The 13,516-nt window shown below is 42.1% G+C and overlaps 1 protein-coding gene across 11 annotated transcripts in view; it reads left to right on the top strand.

Moving 5' to 3' along the window:
- The window catches only part of RPS6KC1 (ribosomal protein S6 kinase C1), a 91,589-nt gene extending 78,717 nt beyond the window's left edge, over positions 1-12,872 (top strand). For 9 of the 11 annotated variants that reach the window (XM_057397048.1, XM_057397047.1, XM_057397043.1 and 6 more), the window contains 3 exons: positions 6,252-6,334; positions 7,040-7,135; positions 10,246-12,872. In XM_057397048.1, coding sequence (XP_057253031.1) covers positions 6,252-6,334; positions 7,040-7,135; positions 10,246-10,356 — 290 coding nt within the window. In that variant the 3' untranslated portion in view covers positions 10,357-12,872. The remainder of the gene's footprint in view (positions 1-6,251; positions 6,335-7,039; positions 7,136-10,245) is intronic. The other 2 variants (XR_008970593.1, XM_057397044.1) reach the window with 2 other exon arrangements.
- The last annotated feature ends 644 nt before the right edge of the window (positions 12,873-13,516 follow it).

Genomic DNA, 13,516 nt, shown 5'->3' with positions numbered 1-13,516 from the left:
TGTAATCAAGCCTTATTTACACGAAGTAGCCTTCACAGAAGCCTGCACATAAATACATGGTATATTTAGTTTTATTTAACCTGCTGCTAATTGTACAGAATGCAAAGCCTACGTTAAAAGAAGGCTTTGTGGGTAGAGGATTTTGTTCCCAAAAAAAGCAAACCCACCACCCAACAAACTGTTTCAATGTGCAACCTGATTTTTGTGCTCCCAAATGAAGATGTCACTTCTGCTCTTAGACAATTGAAAATACAGATGCAAAGTGCAGCTGATAACCTAAAGCATATGGCATGAAACTAAAAATTGCTAGGTTGCTATTATTAGCCTGTATGCTATAATTTTTATTTACTGAATAAGGAAAAAATGGTTTGCCTCTGTTTACCAAATAGATATTTGATGCTGGAAAATCTGCATATCATTTGTGTATGTGTTTTTCAGTAGGAGCTTGCAGGCACTCATTAAATCTGCTGTTCTGTATTATAGTAATTTAATTTGAGTAGATTGTTTAAGAAGCGAAATAACTGTGGTAGATTAAAGTGCCATTGACCCTGCGAGGTGTCGAGGGGAGGGCTGGTCTCCTGTTTATAGTGTAAGACTGGACTTCCTAGACTTTCTCTCTGCCTCTGTCCTAGCTTTGTGTGTGACATGAATGTCTCAGGGTAATCCTAAAAAGGAAAGGAACAAACAGGGCAGGTGAATGAGCGTTGAGCAGCAAAGACAGCAGGATGGGCTAGCTTGATTTGAAAAGCCCTGGCAGTAGGAAACAGGACTAAACATTAACATGAAAAATATCTGGTTGTTGTGAATAACGAGGAAAGGTCTGGAGCTGCAGAAAAAGTGCTGATTATTGTGGAGTACCAGCTTTACAGCGAGCATTTGGAGTGCTGCAGCTCTCCAGTGACACCCGAGTGTCCCACAGAAAGGGTGACAACTGACTGCTCCCAAAATAGCGAGATGCCATCCATGAACCTGGAGTAGGTAATTGAAAGCATTAGGTCTGGGGAGAGAACTGGGTGTGTTCCGAGAAGAATCTGACACAGTTTGGCACTCAGGCTTGTTATAAGTACACAACGTGTTCAGGTGAAGTACGTGTTCTTGTGGTTAGTTAATACCTCTGGGAGGAGCTGTAATTCATCCGTGTGGTGTGGTTGGTTTTTCTTTATTGATTTGATTTATTTTTTTAATTATTATTACAGATGGGGCTAAAAGTTGAAGATGGCATAGAAGGTGCCTTTTGAACGCAAATGGAGCTAACTGAAAGGTTAATTCGTGTTTGCTTTGTTTTGATAACAGAGCAGTAAAAGGTTTCTTTGTCTCTTTTGTCACCTACACATTTTAGAAGAAGTTTTAATTCCATCTTGGGTTGCTAAAAGGAAGAAAGAACAAATTCCTTCTGTTAGTTTTTCTTCTCTTAGTGGCATGAGGAAATTTCTTCCAAAGAGGAACCTCATATGTTTTGAGTACCTTTAAGATGAAACTTCCTATTTTCATACTCCATTTGATGTTAGCAGATGTTCATTGGACTTGCCTCACTACTTTATTGTTTAAAGACCATGATAAACTTTTTTTTTTCTTAACTATAGATGGTTCAATACTGTGGTTTATAAATTGCTGAAGCATTTTAGGCAAAGCATTATGGCCAGATTGCTTGTGTGATGTGTTATTTAGTCACTGCATCTTACGATATCTTGGCTGACTGAATCTGCCTAGAGTAAATTAGCTTGGACTCATTTTACTTGGTTTTCTGCAAATGCTTCTTCACATGTATCGATATTAAATATGATAAAATAGTAAGCTTTTAAAATCAAACGAGTGTAAGGTAAATAGAATTTCTGAAGCGACTCTAATGGTTTTTCATGCAATGCTGTTTATCTTAATGGCCACAGAAGGGGAGAACGTTGTGTGTGATGTTTGCAGGATGTTGGACAAGTCCATTTCCTCCTGAATGGTTTCAGGTGCCTGATAGTAGTTCAGATGGGTCTCCTTGTTTTCTTAGCAGTGCAGAATGATTCTAGAAGGTACCCGTTGCTGCTTGAAACATGGGGTAAGGGAAAAGGGCTCCTCAGGTTTTAGAATTCTTACCAACTTGCCAAGAGTCAAATGTTCCCTTCTTAACTCAGGCAAAGCACCTCAGTGCAAAGCCCTTCCTGACTCTTAGGTGTTTGGAGAACCAGCTTCCACCTAGAGCCTGTTTTCTTGTGAGCTGGCTTCAGATGCAGGGTTTTGGTTTTTTTTTGGATGTTATAGCTTATCCTGCAAAGCTATTGGTCTTTTTGTTCTTTGGAGTTTTTGTTCTTGGTGATTTGCAACCCATCTGGCCTGAGCTGACTGAATGTCTGAGTTTACCCTTAATCTGAACTTCTTTTGTGTTAAGCTAGTGTTTGTGAGTGCTGGGTGGGAGGCCCTATTGTGGGCCCTGGAGGAACCTGTATTTAGGAGGAAATGTTTGAGGTGTGGTAATAAAAGCTTTTGAAATCCTTCAGCATGAACAGTATATTTCAGGTCAGAGTGCTGTAGATAGAATGAGAAAATCAGCCTTGCTGTTAGGGTTAATGACTTCATCGAGGATGTGTGTTCAAGAGAGGTGAAGTTCTGCTTTTTTACTTTAGAACTGGCACTTCTGTTTAGAAATACAGAGCGTTGTCAGCAACATATCCCTTATCAGGAAGTAAGGTATCACTGTGTATAATGCAAATATTGAGATAAGTATGGAAACCATAAAGAAATGGCCTTTCAGTTGAGACCAGCTGCTCTGGAAGGAGGATGGTGCTGGGTAGTGAAGGTGTTTACCTGTACCATCTGTCTCTAGCTGAACCTGATAGCCCTTTACAAATCTCCTTCCCTTCGGCTGCTGTTCAGATTGCTTTGTGCAGGAATTTAGCATTGCTGTTGACATGTTCTGCTTGGTGCTAGATGTCGTACAGGCATCGGGAAGGGAGAAAGAAGCAAGCTCTCCCTCTGAAGTTGCAGTGAAGAAGTAGGAAGAGCTGCTATTTTTCACCCTACTTTTTTATTTGAAAGGATTTTTTATTGCAGAATAATATGATTTTTTTCCTGCAAATATCCTACTGCTAGTCCTAGAAACACCACCCGTGTGTGCACGTTTATGTTTGTACAAATGGGGATAAGGTCCTTGATTTCAAGGTTCATGAAGTAAAGAATTGGCACAAATATCCCCATGTTATTCACTTAAGCTTATGGGTTGCTCGCATTTATAGTCTAAATTACTTTGCTGATGGATTGAGATGAAAATGTTTTTTTAGTGAAGGCAGATATTGTAGTTCAGATTTATTGCAATATTAAAGCTTTAAAAAGAGCATATGCCCTGTGTGGTACATTACATTAGCTAGCTACTCTGTATCACTTGAAAGCACTTCATAATCTATAGTTTCTGAATTTCCCCATGATGTGTAGTCAAGATAAAATGCAGTAACATTGATGTGATATACTGAACTTATTATGATCAGCGTATTGTGACCTGTTTGAAGTAAGGAAATGTAAACAACACATATTTATTTGTAGTATTCACAGTAATTTTGGGGTTTTCTTTAAGGTGTCTTAATCTGAAGTAAGGAAACTCTAGAACCTAGGAAAGCAGACACTGGGTAACAGGAGAAAAGCTGAGCTAAGATTTAGTTTGTGTAAAAATGGATGCTCAGGTATTTCCCTTAGCTGAGGAAACTGTTCTGTTCTGCATCGGTTCAGATGACTTGTCATGCAGTTTCTGATGGGTGCATGAGGACCCAGCCAGAGCCCTTCAGCCCAGGTAGAAATCTGTGTTATTTGACTGTTCTCAGTTTATCCTACCTGTGTCATTTTGGTCATGGTAAAAGTGGATGAAGGAGTTCAGTACTGCTTTCTTAGGAGAGATGACTCTTGTCGATGACATTTCTTTTTGACCTGGCAGGTGTTCTTACAGTTGAAAATCTGAGCTTGGCTGTTGGAAAAGTGGGCTCCGGTTTACTTTTTTGGCTCTTTGTCCATTTTCCTCATCAGTGAATTAAGGGAGGTTATATCAGTAGCTGCGTGTGGTTCTGTGAGAGAAGGCAGCGTAACTTGGTTGCTTCAAAGAGCTGGATCGGCATCCATGACTGCCAAGAGAAAATGAAGTAATTCCAAAACTCAGAAATGATTTTTTTTTTTTTGTAGTATTTCTTTCCCTTGTGCTCAGAATGATGTGGTTCTCACCTATAGAGTATTGGTTTATACTTGGCTGTAACTCCAGAGGCCCATTCCCACTGAATGGCTATGGGGAAGAATGGATTATCTCCTTTGTGGCATTATATTCTAAAATGTAAAATGTGTCAACGTGGGGAAGCTAATGGCAGTATAGGAACTTATTCTGGAATAAGTGTGGAATTTAATTTAAAAATAAGCCCCATTATTTGTTTGGAAGAAAGCGCTTTTGGGCTGGATTATCCACGGGGTAAAAACCACATGGGAAGGAAAACTCCGCTCTAAAGAAGCCTAAAGTATTTGGTTTTAGATTTCACTTTCCATTCGTGTTATCTTGGTTTTGAGTGTACATTGTTGGAGCATACAGCTCTAGGAAATCCCAGTCGGACTGGAAAGCCCTTTCCAGTCAGGAGGCTTCACTGAGAGGTGATGTGAAAACCTTTCGGCAGCTGGTTCATGTGTTAAGGCCCGAGTTTGGTTTAGTTTTGTTTCTCTTTTTTTTTACAGGACAGTTACCTAGAAGGTCTGTGAAGGGATGTAAAATTAAATTGCAAGAACAGATTTTGATTTTTACACAAATTCTCTCAATTTACCCTAATTTCAGCTTCATTTGGATGCTTGCCTGGGATCTTAAAGGCATTTAAAAATGCATGTAATTATGCTGCTACAGTTCCTCACGTGGCTGCCATTAGATCTTTGTAGAAGTTTCTCCATGCTGATAGAAGCATTAATCTGTAAGGGATGGAATAAATTCTAATGTGTGACACCCGTATAGTGATGTATTGGTCATTCAAACACCATTAACTGTAATAAACTTCTCAATGTGAGGGATGTCCTGCCCAAAGCAACAACGAGCCATCCTTCCTTGTTACTCTTGTAGCAGCAGCCTCAGCTTAGTCCTAGAGGTCCTGAGTGTCTTGCAGCTCATATGCCCAAGGGGGGGGGGAATCCCCTTGCTCATTCCCATGCTCTGTCCCTGCATCTGGGGAGGGCTGGGTCTACTGCCTTCCTTTGCCTGACCCTGGACTCTGACTTACCTGTAGTTCTCCTTGGCCATGCTCATGCAAAGCTCCATAAAATGATGAGCAAGTTTTTTTTCTTACACGTGCTACAGTGCTTTTCATGGCAACCACTGTGTGACTGTATGCTAATTGTTGTCCTCTGCTGGGAAGCTGGTGTGGCTTTTGCCACCAAAGCTATTTTAGTGCAGCTTCTGCATTTTTTTGACAGTCTAAATGAAGATTTCATCTTCGCTGCAATCTGTTTTCCTGCCTGTTTTAGAGCAGACGGCGTGGTGTGTTTGTATTTCATAATTTTTGTAGTTTAAAGCCTGAGTCAGGGAAGGCCAAGTTTTCTGCATGCATCATGCTATTGAATGTGTGAGTGTGTATGGCAAGGGACTCTAACTCCCATCTCACATCTCCGCTGTCTCTTGGACAGCAGTAAGAGTGTTGACGCTGGCTGGATGCTAAGAACAACAACTATTTGTACCTAGGTACAATTTGGGCTGAGCTGTAGCAATAGGCAGTTGCTGGCTGTGGTTAGGCCATGTGAAGTAGATTTAGCATCTCCATCTGTTTCCCAACAGACAAGAGAGGCTATTGTGAAAAGCCTCCTATGGTGATCCCAGCAAAGGGCATGGGCTAGCCATGAGGCAAATCGTGCCCTCTAAAACACGCAGTGGACTACTGTAACCTCCCTTGTGCTGCACCTAGGGATGCTTCAGGCCACTCTGGTCAGTTCAGCTCTTCTGACCATGGCAGATTGTCTGATTTGCTCTGTCGCTGTCCAGTTTTAGTCCAGTATAGAGAAATCCTAACCGTAGTGCCCATAAGTCTTGAAAATGCCTGTGTATGCATGGGAAAAGCAAATTATGCACACAACAGATAGCATTGCTGTGTTTGAACAATGCGAACTGTAGGTGGCTAAAGGGCTAACTAAATTGCAGGCATAATGAAAGCTCTGTGGTATTTAGTACATGTTCTGTCAGCATTAAACAGTCACCTTGTAAATATATGTTAATTTTGAAGGTGTAACTGACCCTTTTAATATTAATTGAAATGTCTTGTGTTTAGAGGTTGGCGCTATCCTAGAAGAGACCGAAGCTTGTGACTGGTGGAGTCTGGGTGCAATTCTTTTTGAGCTCCTCACTGGGAAGGTAGGACTGGGGGCAACTGACTCGATAAAACTGACCTCTTGGCCAGTAGTTTCTCACAAGTAGTGTGCCCAGTTGTGGTTTTCTTGCTCGTCTTTCTCAGTTGTGCTTTGCTGACCAGAGTACCCTCAACTGGTTTGGTCCGCATGGGACCAGAGCAATGAAACATGCTCAAGCTTCAGCAGAACAGCTTGATAAAGCTGTGTAAAACTCAGGGCTGAAACAGCAGCCGATAACCATGCTGCCCTCCGAACTGCAGTGAAATCTGAGCTCCCAAATGTTCTGTCTGTACGTTTATGAAAGTTTGCCTTAATTTCAGTATTATTTCCTGGGACAATGTATAAGCCATGTGTTGCTGTTACACATTAGTTCGGCCTTTGGAGACAGAGCGTGCTCAGCCAAATCAAACAGGCGATTAGTTGACAGTTCTGCATGAAGAAAGCAAAGTCCACCAAATTCCCAGACTCTTCAAGTTTGAGCAATAGAGCACAAGCACTAAGATGTAAGCGTTCTAAAGCTGTATCTCCAGGGGCCTCAGTGCCTGCAGCCATTCCTCCCAGAATCAGTACTTTGTACTAGAAAGCACCAAGATTTTAGCTGTGCACGTTGATTTGCGTGTCTATTAGGAGGTAATCCAACACTGCAATTGCTTGATTAATAAATTGATCTGCCTACTTGGATGTTTCTTTTCTTTCTTTCTTTCTGCAGACCCTGATTGAGTGCCATCCATCAGGAATAAACACTCACACTTCTTTGAGTATACCAGACCATGTATCGAAGGAAGCCAGATCACTGATTCAGCAGGTAATTGAGGGGAAAATTGGTTCTCTGTAGGTACACATATAGACTGGACAAATACTTCTCTACCTAAGCTGTTCTGGTGAAGTAAATGCAGAAGCAGAAAGCTGCTGACAGGAAAGTTGGTGGCTCTTTTGTCAGCACTGATGAATTTGCTCAGCTCTCTTGTTGCATCTGGAGACTTTGAGTTCTGCTGCCAGGAGTCTGTAGAAAACTGGAATGCTTTGCCATTGCTTTAAAGAACAAGTTTGATCAAAGCCTAGTGCTTTGGAAGCACTTGCTGGTGATATATGGACGTTTTAAGAATCCTGCCCTAAATGATCATGGAAACGTTTGTAGTAGATTGAATTAAACTGAAATGTGTTAATGCCAAGTACTGTGGAACCAGTAACACACTGTTTAGAAGTTACCGCCTTGCTGTGGTTGAAAATCTGTAGCTGTCCTCCAGGAAACCTTCTGTATGCTATTTGTTAAGGAAGGTACTTGAGGCTGTGAATACAGTGACTTTTGTAATAAGAAGGTAACTGATAGGTTGGACAAAAGGCAAAATAGCAAACTTTAAAATACAGACAGCCTTCCAGACTGATACATCATTTTCAAACTTAATAGGGGTGGTATTGAATGCTGGTTGTAGTTTACTCTTAGCTTTAGGTGGTCATGACAGAGAGAATAAACTTGTAGTACAGGGTCTTGAATTTCAGGTAATGCCATCTTCCTTCTAGTGAATTTTGACATAACTGAAGAAGTGGAGCCTGGATCTGACCTCTGTCACTTGTTCTGCACAAGTGGAATATGTGAATTTGTGTTGTTTGGCTTTGAAGAGCATCTTCCAAGTGGATGCATAATTAATGACATGACTTAGATGCAGATTTGAACAGAGTGGAAAAAATAGTTTTTGAAGAAAAAGGAGGAGAGAAATGTTGAAAATTCAGTGAGTCAAAAGACCTGGTGACTGATTTCTGTGCTGTTACTGTGAAACAATGAATGGAAATGGAACGTAGGTGTTTGGACCTCCTCTTTTGGCTAGGTGACATGAAGTTGCTGAAGGTGAAAGCATGTATCTCTGTGTTTCTGGCAAAGATAGAATGGGAAGGGACTAAAGAAAAACCATGTTTCTGTATAATCTACATCTATAATGTTAGATGGTAGCAAATTGCTACCCTCACCCACAGGTGCTGCAGAACTCAAATGTCTAAGGAAAAGCAAACCTACACTTAATTTAGGGAATTCCCTCCATTAAGACTAGATGGGAAGACAAATGAAGTCATTCAGTCCTCTCCTCCCTGCCAGTGTAGGACTGTTCTTCACTGCAGACTAACCTAGTGCCTATTTTCCCATTTGCCAAAGAATGGCTCTTTTGCCATCTGGGCTTTAGGTGAAAAATACATCTCTGCCACTTGCAGATATATTTACAAGGCCATATCTGTTCAGAGAACAGTAACCCCATTGCCTGTGAAGTTAAGCCTTCTAGTGCAGGGTGGTGACTTATCTGGTGGAGGTTCAGCTATATGAAGTAGTAAATCACAGTTTTGTTGTGTGACTATCCAAGGAAACTGCCATTCATTGTTGAGGAAGCCTTGTCAGGAAAAGGAAGAAAGCTCTCTTGGCATGGATAGCCATTTGTCATTGTGACTTTCCTTCCCCCCACTGGCAAGGGTAAACAGGTCAAAGCATCACAGAATAACTCTCCAGGATCAATGTTCAGCTCTATAGAAAGCTGCCAGGCGTTGTCTCCTGCTGTGGCTTCCAGTGCAGGTGACTTCATTGTAAACACCCCCTTCATTTAGCCAGCTTCTAGGAAAACAGTGATCTCTTTATTCCTGCTGACAGAGGGAGCTGTTATTGTTGTGTTGGTTTGGCATTTTGTACCCAGTATTTTTGTCAGGCACCTCCAGGCTTTACCACCAACAAAACATTCAGCGTGGCTTTCCAATAGATACTGCAGCTGGTGTCGCATCTGCTTGCTGAGCTTAAAGTTCTCCTGGAAGGACAGACTCCAGAAGATAAGTGTCCATGCTTTCCCTCTGCTGGTGCTGGTTGCCTTTCAGCAGAAGGCTGAGACACACTGACTGCATCTCTTTCTGGTGGCTTGGGGAAGATGTCACAGTAGCGCTATTCGCTGTCACTGAGCTACCTTTACTGTGTGACATTATGACTGCAAATAGCAGAGCCATCTTAGAATGTGTGAATTCCTATGTTTATGGATGTGGACTCACTTAGATGTTGAGTGCATTAAGATATGAATACACATTGTTCCAAGTGACAACTGGGAGAAGTTATCCTATTAGCTGTTGCAGAAAAAGCAAGAAAGAAATCATGCCTTTGTACTGCCTGTAATTGAATAGAGTGTAAGCAGTTCTAAACTAAATATTTGTGTTGTGTCTTTATTAGTCTCTTTGGAGTAGTACCTTTGCATTCCCTTTTCTATGGAGTGGTGTCTTTAAACAGATGTAAATATTGTGATTTCCTTTTCACATTAATTCAGCATGTGATGTACAACTAAAAAGCAAACGAGGTGCTGGATTTTAGGAAATTTCCATGAAGCCATGACACTGTTTTGTTTCCCTCACTGGGGTTTGGATTTTTCACTTTTAGTCCATTAATACGACTCTAAAAGTTGGGTGTTTTGTTGGTTTTGTTTTTTCTTTAGGAAATAGAGAACTGGCTGTAATCCTGGTATTTTAGCATCAACTCACAATGTATGCAGTGGAAAGTTACAGACCCCTGTCCCTGCTGTAGCCATAGTGCGGTGATGGGAGCAAAGGTTAACATGAAGCAAACGCAGTGTCCAGAGTTCTCCTGATGCACCTCTGGCTGCTGCTCTCTTTTGTTGAAAAACGAGGTTAAAATGAAGTCCCAGTGTGCAGTGCTTCAGGGAATTGCATGCTGTGATCAGTAGTCTCTGAAGACTGTAGCACTGAGACTCAAGGAAAGGAGAGTCTTCTTCCATTTACTAGATTTTAGGGATTTCAAGCATGCTTTCGCACTCTTGAGAGTCATTCATAGAGCAGGAAAGCAGTAGGATGTCCTTTACCTTAGACCTTTCTGGAACTTTTAAGCAGTTGTTTTTGTTCTCACTCACTGAATCATATCTGTATTTTTCTTTTCATATCAAGCTTTTGCAGTTTAATCCTGCGGAGCGTCTTGGTGCTGGTGTTGCTGGTGTTGAAGACATCAAATCTCATCCCTTTTTTGCCCTTATAGAATGGGCAGATCTGCTGAGATGAGAGGTGCGTGTCCTCTGAACAAACTCAGGTCAAGTGGACAAGTTTGTCTGGCACAGAAGCACCCTGACTTGCTTCCTCTGGATGTCCCAGACTGTTTGGACGTGGTGACTAAAGGATGTTGGAGCAATGAGGCCGAAAGCTTGTAACGGGAATCACAGGTTGTACAGGGTGCTGGCTTGTTCTTACGGCAACTGGTTGCTACGTGTGTGTATGTCTTTTTGCCAAAGGGTGGTTTGTGATGTTTAGCACTGCCAGCTCGTTGGCCAAGCAGAAACAGGAGGGTGCTCCTGGTGCTTTGTCTAATGGTGGAAGTGTCTATAGGCTGTGCCAGTTCAAAGTATCTTTTATAGTGGCAGTCGACCATTTCCCTGTGCTAAGTGCAGCTCTGGGAGGGGGGGCAGAGGAAGGAAGGAGCAAATAATTTATTAATGGCATATGCTGAATAAAATACTAAAATGCTTTATGCAAAAGTTGACACATTAAAAATAATATATCCGTTAAAAATTAAGAAAGCTGTTGCTTAATACTGTGGAATGTGTCTTGAAAATGGCATATCGTTTCCCACTGTGGAAAGAGCATATAAAAGGCAAATAATGCTGTCAGATGTTGTACTTTGTTGGCTGGCAATGTCTGTTTATAACTCTTGACTTTGTTGTATTTGATGAGCTACATGTTAAAGTCACTACAGAAAGGGAAATCATCTTTTCCTCAGCCAGATAAACACTGCTTCAGCACTCTAATAAGGAGCAAGAACACATAACGCTAAATAAATGTATAGATTAAAAAAGGAAAAACTCTTCTCTCATCACCGCAGCCACCGCTTTATCACTTAATGAACTTTGCTTCCTCTAAGTGTCCTATTTTTAGCTGCTACTTCAGGAAAGAAAACCCTTTCTGCTTGTCCTCTTCTGCTTGAGGAAGCTTCTGAACTTTCCTGCTTGGTTGTTAACAGTCTTAATAAATCAAAGAAAGCCTTCACCCACTCCGCTGCTCAGGCAGGAAGAAGCCTGGGATTTGCTCATGCCAGATGACTAAGTGACATCTCTGAGCAAACCCTAGTGGGTAAGACTTGGGCATGAGCCAATTAGCTGACCTGTTTGTTTGTTAGGGACGCCTGGAGAATGGGAGAAGAGTATAAGAAACGCAGAATAGTGCGCTGTGTGCTGCTGTTGCTGCTGAGCAGCCCTGCTCGTATGGGCTCCTGACACACAAATGCTCTATGCTGCAATGCTCGTACAGATCGTGGATCTGTGGGGTGTTTTCCCAAATGTTTCCTTTGCTCTCCCTTTTTTTTTCCCCTCCTTTTTCTTCTTCTCCCCAGCTTTATCCGGAGAACAAAGGGCAAATTCCTTTGGGAAAATGAGGTGACAGCAATGATTATTGAATTTACAACTCCAAAAAAAAAAGGGGGGAAAAAAGTATCCCTCCATTTGTATTTTAGCAGTGTATTTTATGGGCACTCCCAAAAGTGCATCTGCACAGTCTCCATCTGTTAGACACCGGGTCTGTGTATTCAAATAAAGTGGAAAAGGAAAATGCTTCACTTAAACAAAGGAAATCTGGAAAGTCTTTTTTTTCTTCCTCCCCCCCCCCCCCCTTTAAATTATTCCACTCCCTTCGCTTTTTTTCCCTTTTCTTCCCTTTCTTGTGATCACCAGGCCAGCGCAGGGGCTGTGACAACACTGCAGGTTGTAACCAGGTCACTGGTATCACTGCCTACGGAGCGCTGTCCAAGATTACATCACTCAGAAACTGTGTTTCAACCTACCACCCTCTGGCTTCATAACAGGAACTCCCTCAGGTGAGCCACAGGAACAACTTCCTGCGCTGAGCGGGTCGGAAATCTCTAATGCGGAGACCAATGTGATCCAGAGCTTCCTTCCAGCACTGCCCTGGCTGTCACTTTGGAGGGGGCTCGCTGCTCAAGGGAAGCCTCCCTTCCCTCAGCCGCCTGACTCCATCCCTGGGGCTCTCCAGCCCGGCCATGAGAATGTCACTGCCCATGTTGATCTGTCCCATTGCGTTTGCCTGGTGATAACTGCGGAACAAATATTTTCCATGTTGCTTTAAAATGCTTTTCTTGTTCAGGTTGTGCCCGTGTGCTGGTTGCAAGTGAAGGCAGGATAAGATAGCGCAGGAGCACAAGCTGGGTTTGTGAGCAGCAGAAGGAGCACGCTCTTCTAGCAGAAGGCAGGGGACCCGTCACCCACGTTTGGTTTAGCTAATGACACAACTGTTTCTTTCTCGAGTACGTTAGTAGTGAGGGCATCGTGATGATGGAGTCTAGAAGGAATGAGGCACTTGGCAAGATGGCTTGTCAGAAATGAGCCTTTACTGGTTTTTGTAACCTCACAGCTGACTCAGATGATGGTTTTGCTTAAGGAATCAAAGTCTGGAGTTAATTGCACAAAAAAAACCCCAACCTACTTCTATCTTTATTATTTTCCTTAAACATGTATTATATTGTATTGGTGTTTACATGTATTCCTTTAATAAACAAAACCTTTCAAGCCTAATTCAGACCTTGGTTTTGAACTTTAGTTCTTGAAGACAGTCCTTCCTACCTAATAAATGCTTTTTATCTGTGGCTTTTAGGACTTGAAATGCTCAACATATATCTTCTTTTTGGTGCCTCTTACAAAGCCCTGTGGTGCACACCTCGCTGTTAAGTAGTGCAAAGTCCACTCCAGCTTCCTTCTGTTACACCTAATGGCTGCCAGCAAAACAAATGAGTGCAGCTTTTGTTCACAGGAATTAGTGAGCATCTATGTGAAACATAGGAAAATAAACCTATAGATTTTCCTGTTCTCCTGTGGATGTTCAGGTCAGGCAGGTAACACCCTTAGGACAAATAATTCTGTTCGTGGTAATTCATTGCGCTCTGTAATGTTTTCTGTGTCCTGCTAAGAAACACTGTGAGACGAGTGTTTGAAGGCTTGCACTGAGTAGGATTGAGCCAGGAGTGAGGTTAGCCCCAACCTATGGAAGATATTGAATCTTATGAAATACAAGGGGCATAACTTTGCTTTTAGTGGCTGTATTCACAGCTTCTGTGCTTGTGGCACAGCTCCTCTATCTCCTGTGAAAATCACCTCTCAGACAGCAGTCACTGTCCCGCTGACTCCCTGCACACCTTTGGGATGCTGAGTCGACAGGGTTA

This window comes from Pezoporus wallicus, unplaced genomic scaffold (genome assembly GCF_028554395.1).
Source record: "Pezoporus wallicus isolate ANWC-B61680 ecotype Strahan unplaced genomic scaffold, APGP_CSIRO_Pwel_v1 contig_14703, whole genome shotgun sequence".
Lineage (NCBI taxonomy): Eukaryota > Metazoa > Chordata > Aves > Psittaciformes > Psittacidae > Pezoporus > Pezoporus wallicus.
The sequence above is the reverse complement of the archived record's forward strand: the minus strand, read 5'-3'. Positions and strand labels throughout refer to the sequence as shown.